General features: G+C 36.0%; 1 protein-coding gene across 5 annotated transcripts; it reads right to left on the bottom strand.

Moving 5' to 3' along the window:
• Positions 1-532: 532 nt before the first annotated feature.
• On the bottom strand, positions 533-6817 carry LOC104087715 (U11/U12 small nuclear ribonucleoprotein 48 kDa protein). 5 transcript variants are annotated; one of them, XM_009592269.4, is made up of 6 exons: positions 5417-6817; positions 4732-4849; positions 3367-3474; positions 2315-3055; positions 943-2209; positions 533-861 (listed from the first exon to the last, which is right to left on the bottom strand). In XM_009592269.4, exons 1-4 carry the CDS (start codon positions 6736-6738, stop codon positions 2456-2458), a joined length of 2148 nt encoding a protein of 715 aa, XP_009590564.1. In that variant the 5' UTR covers positions 6739-6817; the 3' UTR covers positions 533-861; positions 943-2209; positions 2315-2455. The 5 variants fall into 5 exon arrangements, with proteins under 5 accessions (XP_009590564.1, XP_009590565.1, XP_070031246.1 ...); XM_009592270.4 differs by having other exon boundaries at positions 533-1854; positions 1998-2209; XM_070175145.1 differs by having other exon boundaries at positions 1998-2209.
• Positions 6818-9956: the final 3139 nt, after the last annotated feature.

Genomic DNA, 9956 nt, shown 5'->3' with positions numbered 1-9956 from the left:
CATACCAAATTTAATTAGGTACGGTATTGATATAGCGTTTCAAAAAATCGTATACCGAAAATACCGAACCGAAATATTAATTACCGTACCGTACCGACCGACGAACACCTAGTTGTTGTATTTACAAATAAAAATTTACATACCACCAAACACGACTGGGAGTGCAAACACTGGGATAGAGCATGTTTCTTCTATATAAACATAAGAAACATGCCTTAGAGAAAGCATTATCAGATTATAAACTCTCTCTGGTCCATAATAAGTGATTTTTTTGCCTTTTTTAGTTTGATTCAAAATAAGTATCTTTTTACATAATCAAGAAGAAATTAACTTTATTTTTCAAAACTTGCCCTTATTTACATATCTCAATGTGTCAAGTCAACAATATTCAAATTTTAATTAAGGATAATTTAGTCAAAATACATTTTTTTTTTCTCTAGGGGTTAGTATTTTCTTAAGGAGTGTGCCAAAGGCCAAAACGTCACTTATTATGAACGGAGAAAGTAAAATTTAGGCATTTCCAATAATAAAATAAAGCACAATCAGGACTCCAATGAATATGATATATAAAGCAACAGCCCGTATAAAGTAACAGATACAAACTTGGAAGATATATGTCAAAATAATCGATGCAATTGGTAGGCAAACGTACATACTAAACAAGGAACATATTTTCGTGTGTAAATGAATGATCCCAAGGCATTTAAATTGTATACTAGGAATAATGCCTAATTTTGGTATCCACTAAATCCTTTGTAAACTAATTAGGAAATACTTCAAGCTCCCAAGGCTACAGTTGGGCCTTAGTTTAATGACTTCTTCAGGAAATCCATCTTTTGTTGTTTCCGCCACTTTCTAAGTCTGCAATTTGAAGTACAAAAACATTTAGATAGCAACATGAAAACTCTACACCTGAACCAGTATCAGGTGAATATTTTCTACCTAGAACCTTCTGCAACATATCTGATGTACACGATACTTGCCCATATGCATTTAGCAAAAAACACTGCAACCATGAAACTTGTGTAATATCCTTTATAATATTTGATGTCATCTTCAACAGACATAAGCCTGTTAACTAGATGTGAACCAACCATGTGAACTAAGACAAACTTAAATTAAATTGTGTTTATACTTGTAAATCGACGCACAATATATTTTTTTATTTGACAAGTACATCGATTTACAATTAAACAAAGCAAGAATATATACAGCAGTCGAACATGCATCAGCATCTTGATCTCATTCTTGAAATGCTTTTTTATTCAACACTTATTCATCAACAGGTAAAGATTCCTAAAAGAAAAAAACTAGTTTCTTCTAACTCGCAGAATTCAGGTACCATTAACTTATGAATCCTATAAGACCTGTCTAAAACAACTACAACTGATTAAGAGATGCTGAAGGCTTCAGCTGTGTGTTACTATTGACTATCTACAAGAATCCATCTTTTGATGTGTGTTATGAGTTCTGCCATTAAAACTACAAAAAACAATTAGATTGGGTGTGACTGCCCCACTTTCCAAGTCTACCATTGAAAGTACAAAAACAATAAGATTGCAACTAGAAAGGTCTACTACACCTGAAGCTGCATCAAGCATAGTCTTCTACCCAGTATGTCCTCCGTAATATGACTAGTATACATGATACTTACCCATATGTAAAGTTAAAAAATATTGCTACCATAGTACTATGCAATATTCCTGTATAGTACTGAACAGTTATACAAGCAAATCTCATAACTGGATCTTCAACATGCTTGAAGCTATGTTTTGAGGCCCCAAGAACCAGATACTTCACCCAGTTGTGAACCAAGCAAATATTTCCTTAATAAATTGTGTTTACGCTTGTACACTGAAGCCACAATCAAGCAAACCAAAAGTTTAAGCATTAGAGCTATGCACAATTGTGCTCAGAAAGAAAAAGGAACTCCGCAACAAATAATTACAATTTAGGTCAAGTTATAGCCAGCATTATGACAAATAAAACTAACTTACTATATGATGTGCACAGGAAGAACGTTACCACTGGTTCTCTAGCCATAAAACTAAGCCCCCTTGAAAATCCAAGAGAGAATTCATTTCTTTGTGTGGGGGAAGAAGGAAGAACAATAGTAAAGCTAAGAAGACAATGTCAAAAAGAATTAATATAAAGGATACATGGAAGGATACAGAAGAGGATAGACTGCAGACACCTGCATGACTTCCTACTGCAAGGTTTAATGGGAAAAAAACAACCAGGAAAAACATTCAGTCTCTCCTGAAAAAGCAAAATAAATTAGACATCCAGGTTAGTCAAAATCATAGTCGCTTACCTAGTCGATTTGACCAGTAGACACAAAAAGAACCAGTCGCAGGAAATTCTGAAGGTGATACCGTCCCAATGTCAACACATCTCCAGATTAGCCCGACTGCTTGAAGTAGCTGCAACACTCAGACATTTTCTCAAAGTTCTTCTAAGATTTTGATGGATCATATCGGTCATCAAAATCAACAGAAGCATCCCTTGTCTTCCGTTTCTTGATGTCAGAATTACGATCACTTCTTTCCCTACATGAACTACTTTTCTCATGTGATTTGTGGTAGCTTCTGCTGGAGCTTCTGGAAAAATTATCTCTAGAATCTTTGGAATAGTCTCTCTTCTCTTGGGTGATTGTTGATTCACGTGAGTAGGCACTACCCTCTCGCTGATTTGGGCTTCTAGAGTAATCTTTTGGGTCCTGTCTGGACCTCCCATTACTTCTCTCTGCCACTAAAAGTCGATGATGCGACCGAGATCCTCTTTCCATATTTGCAGAATAATCATCTTTGAATTCTGCTGAATGGACTTCTCCATCAGTATGAAACTCTTTCCCATAACCACCTTCCCTTCCTTTGCTTAAAGCAGATGAATTCAGCTGCCTCTTTCCAAACTCAGCTTTATCCATATAAGATGTATCCGTTCTGTAAGTTGCAGAAAGTGGAAGTTTGGACTCTTCAGCTCCTTTTGTTGGGCAATTGATGGCACCTGCTTGCCTGATTTCCTCCATGTATTCCTCAATTATATCCCTCATAACCTAAAGGTAGAAGAGGACAGCAATAAAGATGTAAAAATGAAAAGGAGCATAAATAAGTCATAGCTTAACACACAAAATGAGTAGACATTAAGATAGAGATTTGTAATGGGAGCAAATTATTAAATTTATAAAGCTTTCTGCACTATCAGATGGGCATCAAGAGAAATCTTCTTAGCAATAAATATAGTGAAGGAACAAACTCAGACTCAGGTCAATGGATATATACATGACTATAAACAGAGAAAAAACATATGGTTTTTTTACGAAGATAGAGAAAAACATATGGTCAAATCTGAAGAAGTAAAATGTACCTGTGTTGTTGACCGTTTCAACTTTTTTCCACGATATGACATTCTTCTACGTTTGTAATCCCTTTCCTCAGCTAATAATTCCTCTCTAGTCTTTGTTCTATTTGTGTACTGAAAATGTCATGCCAAAGATTAAGAAATCAGTAAGCGTCTAATTGATAAGACTAAAATACTGATGCAAGGTTGAATTACATATAATAACATTTTAACTTGCCAATCTTAAGTAAATTTCCCATCACAAAGAATTTAAGTCACTGAAGTTTAAGGACTCAAGACAGTGGGTTTTATCATCTGAGTGTTTATCGCTAAGGATGAAATCATCTGTCTTGTTCATTATCTAGACGGGAAGCTAAACATAAGTTTATCAGTTTTTAACATCCATAAGATCGCTAATTTTCAATATATTAATATTCTTTGTTTGAAATTTTCATTAAAATCAGTCATTTTATGTAAATCCAGATAGTTATCAAAATTATCTTTAAATATGAGTTTATATTTTATAAGAGATGCATTCATACGATATTTCGTGATTGTTCATCCTCAAATTCAGTGACAAGTGACAACCCAAATTTGTCTCACTTAAAATTTCTAAAGGAGTTGTAAATGCCAAACTCATGGGTCATTTGGTTCGCACTAGTTGAGATTCTGATGCAGGGATTGTTAAACTGAGATTAATAGTACATGTATACCTTGTACCGATATAAGTTCTTCCATTTTGCATCTAGTATAAAATAATAACCAGATTAAGGTATATGTTATACCAGAAATGAAAATGCTAATCGATCACAGAGTGCCAAGACTACTTTTTCTAATTCCTCCAAACTCCATAGATGTATTAAGTGATCTTTAATTATATCACATTGCTATTGTTCAATAAGCATAAATTGGTCCTTTGCAACTGTTCGCACTAGCAGAAGAGCTCTCACACTGTTCAATTCCATAAAAAATTGACCAAGCGCAATAAATTCGTAACTTCTCGCCAGGCTAAAACAGCTTGAAATACATTCCAGTTTTGTATTTTTTTAATAAACACATTGAACTTTCAAAAATTACAGTCTCTTTGGCAGCATGGCTCGAGTCAGTGCTAGAAAAAATAATGAGGAAAGAGAAGACCAGAAAGCATCAAGATTTTTTCATTTGTTGTACTCTACTAGGTGGAATCTTCCCAAGAAGAACTGAAGGGCAAGAAAACAGAAATATATGCAAAAAATGCTCATTTATGTTTTACCACCCAAAAGCAGATGGTACTTTCAAAAACTACTATCCTAAACGTTGATTCTGTACTGGTTGTCATCTTTATAGGGGTCAAATATAGTTACTGCTTCAAGATCTGCAATGATAAAGTATTATTTTGACAAGCAAACATACCTGATTATTTCGCGAATGCTGCCAGAGAAATCCATCATGTTCAAGCAGAGCTCTGTAATTAGGGCGTTTTTGCCGTTCCTCGTCTGCTTTATTTGAAATGTAAGAGTGCTCCATCGATCTGCAAAGAGATCTGCTTAACTATATACTCTAGGACTGATACATAAAGTATAACCTTTTCATGCTTGAAGAGAAAAGTGAGATTAGAAAAACAGCAATAAAGGACTCCTACACCTTTGAACATATTGTAGACGCTTTATCTTTGCATATCACTATTTTCAGTATTTTCCTCCAGACCAAAGGCCTGGCAAAAAAAACTCTTTTCATCTGCATGTGAATCATTTGCGAGCCAGATACAACTTTCTGCATAGGTCAAAATAGGCTTTTCCTCCTTTCATCTTTATCTTACAGCCATATGCATCTAGATGGATGGCCGTTATAATTCCGGCCCAAACTCTAGGCTTAATGGAAACATCATTCATGAATTACAACTTCCAATTTGAACCAAGTTAACACCCAGCTTTTGACATCTATGCATAAACAATTCTTCTAAACAGAAAGCATGGACTTGCCTAACAGAAAACTTAAATGTCAAATACCATTCAACATTTAGACGAATATTGTGATGCACATCTACACAAATGGACATCTTCAAACTACCATACTAAGAAGAGTGAAGTTAATGTACCGTTGGTAAGCTGGAAGTGATGGTAAATTCCTCAGTGCTTTGAGATTTTCTTCAAGCATAGATCGTTCATGCAACGCTGCAACAGCTGCTGCAACTTGGGAAACAAAAATCGGGCTTTTACAGAGTGCTTCATCAGACATATTCGTCCCCTCATTCTCTATCCTACTTTTAAGTGGCTCACCACTTTCCTGTGACTCTTCAACATTTCCATCCCCTCTTTTCGTATCAGTAGATTCATTGAACATACAAGAACTAAATGCCCAATCACAGATACATTGCTTCAGCATATTGATAGCAAATAATTTCCCATTCGTTTCCCCATACAACACAGAAAGCTGGGTTGCTAACCACATCAAAACCTGAACTAGTACCGGACACTTAAAACTCCGTCCACTCAAATCCGATCCCTCAGCTTCTTCATTGTAAAATGTACTAGCTAAATCAATAGCTTCCCTAATAATAGCCTTCAAACAAAGCTTAAACAGAACAAGCATATGATCCCTCATTGCTAAATCGAGCACAATACGATAACACCTACCCGAATTAGCTACTACCCATGTAGACAAACACTCGACACTGCTCATCCCTAATCCCAAAATCACACGAAGAACGCGATATGAATACATAAATGGAAAATCACTCCAACAATTAGTTTCATTCATAATTGCATATAACTCCGAAGGAAGAAACCTGATCGATTCATTTGAAAACGACATCAAATTTTTACCAAAATTAGCACATTCTGAAGATAAAACAGCAGGCAAAGTGAGCATTGGAGGAGCAGCATTTTCACCTTTAATGGGGAAAGAAACAACACCAGGACAATCAGAATAGAAGGAAGTGGGATTTTCAGTATCAAAATCAAGGTATGTTTCGAGAGAGAAGCAAAGGTCAGATTGTGAATCGTGTAAAGGTAAAGTAAAGGGGTTGGGATTTGAGGAGGACTGAAGGGTGTCGGGGTATTTGAGGTTTTGGGTTAGGGTTTCGATGTGATTGGAGGGAATAGGTGTTGGGCAATGAAGGGAGTGAGAGAAGAGAGAAGAAAGGGGGAGATGATGGTTGAGATTGAAAGGGCATGGGTTTAGGATTTGAGAGGGGGAGAGCGGGGTGGGGAGAAGGGAAGAGAGAGAGTGGAGAGTGGTTGATGAGAGACTGAGGAGAGACGTGAGGGTTGAGAGAGCAGTGGGAAGATCGTATGCCGGAGGAGTAGTGGTGGGAGTAGGAGTAGGGGTGGACTGGTGAAAGTATGGTGGTGGCGGCGGCGGCGGAAAGGTGGAGGACGGTGGGGGTGGTAGTGGTGGCGGCGGAGGAAATGGATTCATTTGTTGTCTTTATCGCTCTTGCCGGAGATTTTGAGTTTCGAGTTTTGAGACGGCAAATATGTCCGAGTTTATTTCTTTTTCCACATAAGTACTACACTTAGTATGGGTTTGGATATAAGAATTGTAAAATTTCAAAACAAAAGCGAAAAAAAAATTCTAAGTAAAAATGATATTTGAAAATTAGAGTTGTGTTTGGATATGGATATAATTTTGAATTATTTTTGAAGTTTTGTGAATAATCTGAGTGAAAAACAATTGAAAAATAATTTTTTGGAGTTTTTCAAGTTTTGAAAAAATTTCAAAATTCATATTCAATTGAAAATTGAAAATTTTATGGCCAAATACTGATCTCGAAAAAAAATAAAAAAAATTCTAAAAAAAGTGAAAAAATTCTTATGTCCAAACGGGCTCTAAAATTATGTTTGGACATAACAATTTTTTTACTTTTTTCGAAATTTTTTTATTTTTTTCGAAATCAATGTTTGGCCATAAAATTTCTAATTTTCACTTGAATATGAATTTTGAAATTTTTCGAAAATTTGAAAAACTAAAAAAAATTATTTTTCAAAAATATCACTCAAATCACTCACAAAAATTTAAAAACAACCCAAAATTATATTCATGTCCAAACATAACTCCAATTTCAAATACCATTTTCACTTGAAATTTGTTTTCAGTTTTTTTTGAAATTTTATAATTCTTATGTCCAAACGCCCGCTAAATAAGTCTTGGGACTCTTTTTTTTTTTTTTTTACATATATACGAAATTTTAAATTTATTTACCTAGTTTATAGGGATAGTTGGCGAGGTGACCTCTTTTCAAACTTGAATTGGCCAAGTGACCTTCAGGTTTAATTTATTGTAGGATTGACCTTCATGCTTAATAAATAGTTAAGTGGGATTATAAAGTGAGGGGAAAGTTGAGTCTTTATCCCTAAAATTTTAGTTATTACACTTTGACCCCAATCTATATAAATGTAATATTACCAGATATTTAAAAAATAAAATAAAATCATCCCTTCCCCCTCATCTGCCGCCCCAATCCCCATTTCCCACGGCTGATTCCTCCAGTGCAACTTATTTTTCTTGCATTCAACACACAGAGGTCGTCTCCCTTCTTCTCTATTCCTCCCAAAACTTCATTCTTTTGATTTATCATTTACTTTGAAGAAATCGACAAATTGGGGGTTTTTCGGATCCGTCGAATTTGGGGAAGAAATTGGTGGTACATTGGATTGATAATTCATTCCAAGTGGTATATTGTGTACCTCTTTTATCTGGTAAGTGTTTTCATTTCATCTTCGTCGTCATTGTTAATTTGTGTTTCTGCAAAAAAACAATCTGCACAATGCTCGACCACTAGTGTACAATAGATCACTGGTTCACAATAGACTGATGGGAGATTATATATTAATATGCGGTCTATATTCTGGTGAATGGGTTGAGGGGCCAACTAGTTAGAATTGGAATTCTTATACAAAGGTTACAGTATCTATCTGTATACCTAGCAATTGTACATTTGACGAATTTGTTGATGTCATCATTAAACGTGAAAAACTAACATGTTCCCCGAGGAATTTGAATATTACATATATGCTTAGCTCTGCACCGAAGAGGGATAAGATTCCTCCTTCTTTCATTAAGAATGACAATGATTTGCAATCGCACCTCCTTGATGTTACAATTGATGGTATGAGGCCTTGTTTAAAGATATTTGTGGCTGAAAATGAGTTTGAAGAAGGGGATGAAATTCCTGTTGAAAGGTCTCATCAAGGTTCAAATATTGCAGCTGCACTACCACCACCACCACTACTAATACAGCCACCAATTTCAAAAGTAGAAGAGGAAAGAATGGTGAAAAATGGCTTCGGTGGATTTAGTGAGGACTTGCATGATTTTGGTGACAATGCTATGAACTCGTATGGTCTGGAAGATGCAGATAGAGCGGAAGAGCTCCCAGTTAGTGATGACTTGCATGATTTTGGTGACAATGATATGAACTCGTATGGTCCGGAAGATGCAGATGGAGCGGAAGAGCTCCCAGATATTGTTAGTCGGGAAGCTGGAGATGGAGGCTTGGTAGACTCGTTAGCTATACAACACAGCCACCCCGATGGTACAGGTTTTTTCCTTGGGAAATATTTTGACAACAAATTGGATCTAATGAAACAGTTGGAGATTGCTTTTGTGAAAATGCATTTTACGTTTCGGATGAGGAAGAGTAGTATAAATTAACTTCAGTAGCATGCCGAGATGTTAGTTGCCCCTGGAAGTTACGTGCTTTAAAGTATGATAGTTCTGATAGATTTTATATTATCAAGTACCATGACGATCACACATGCGGGGTACAACACATATCAAGTCGTCATCCTAACGCGTCGTCAAAGACTTTGGGTGCATATTACCAAGAACGGTATGTTAATGGCAAAGGCCCATCCTCGTCAAATCTGAAAGATGCTATTTTTGCAGATTTTAATCAAAATCTTACTTATTGGAGGAGCTGGAAGGTAGGTGAAATAGCTAAGGCTATGATTAGGGTACTCAGAAAGAGGGGTATGCTTTGTTGGAAGCGTATTGTTGTGTTATGTTATTCTATAATGAAGGAAGTATTTGTTGATTTGAAGGTTGATCATAAATTGTATTTTCGATATATTTTCTTATCTGTTGGAGCTTTCATTAAGGGATTCACACATATGAGAAAGGTTATTGTTGTTGATGGGACATTTCTGAGTGGCAGGTATGGAGATTGATTGTTGTCTGCTGTGGCACAAGATACAGAGAATCACATTTTTTTTTAATTGTGTTCTGTGTAGTCAATAAAGAGTGCGATGATTCTCGAACCTACTTTTTTGAACAGTTGCGGCACATTGTTGATGACAGTGATGAATTGTGCATTATCTCTGATCGACATCTGTCTATTGGGAATGGCTTCAAAAAAGTTTTTACTGTCGCTCATCATGAGTTTTGCAAGCGTCGCATTGCTGAAAATATGCGCAAGAGGTTTCATTGTGGAATTTTTATTAAGCATTATTTTTTCTGCCGCACAGTCATACAGTACTGAGGAATTTTTTGACCATTTTCAGCAATTGCGTGATAAAAGCAGGGAAGTAGCTAACTGCCTCGCGTATGAAATTGGGTTTCAAAAGTGGAGCAGGGCCTTCTTTCCAGGAAACTGATACGGTGTGTTGACAACAAATATTGTAGAATCGCTTAACGCA

The sequence above is a fragment of the Nicotiana tomentosiformis genome, chromosome 5 (genome assembly GCF_000390325.3).
Source record: "Nicotiana tomentosiformis chromosome 5, ASM39032v3, whole genome shotgun sequence".
Taxonomy (NCBI): Eukaryota; Viridiplantae; Streptophyta; class Magnoliopsida; order Solanales; family Solanaceae; genus Nicotiana; species Nicotiana tomentosiformis.
This window is presented reverse-complemented; position numbering and strand designations above follow the sequence as displayed.

Coding starts and splice junctions, on each gene's coding strand:
- LOC104087715 (XM_009592268.4), bottom strand. CDS start 6,738: ATGAATCCATTTCCTCCGCCGCCACCACTACCACCCCCACCGTCCTCC. Junction 3,475..4,731: donor AGCATTCGCGAAATAATCAG/GTATGTTTGCTT, acceptor TGACATTTTCAG/TACACAAATAGAACAAAGAC. Junction 3,056..3,366: donor TGAAACGGTCAACAACACAG/GTACATTTTACT, acceptor TTCTACCTTTAG/GTTATGAGGGATATAATTGA.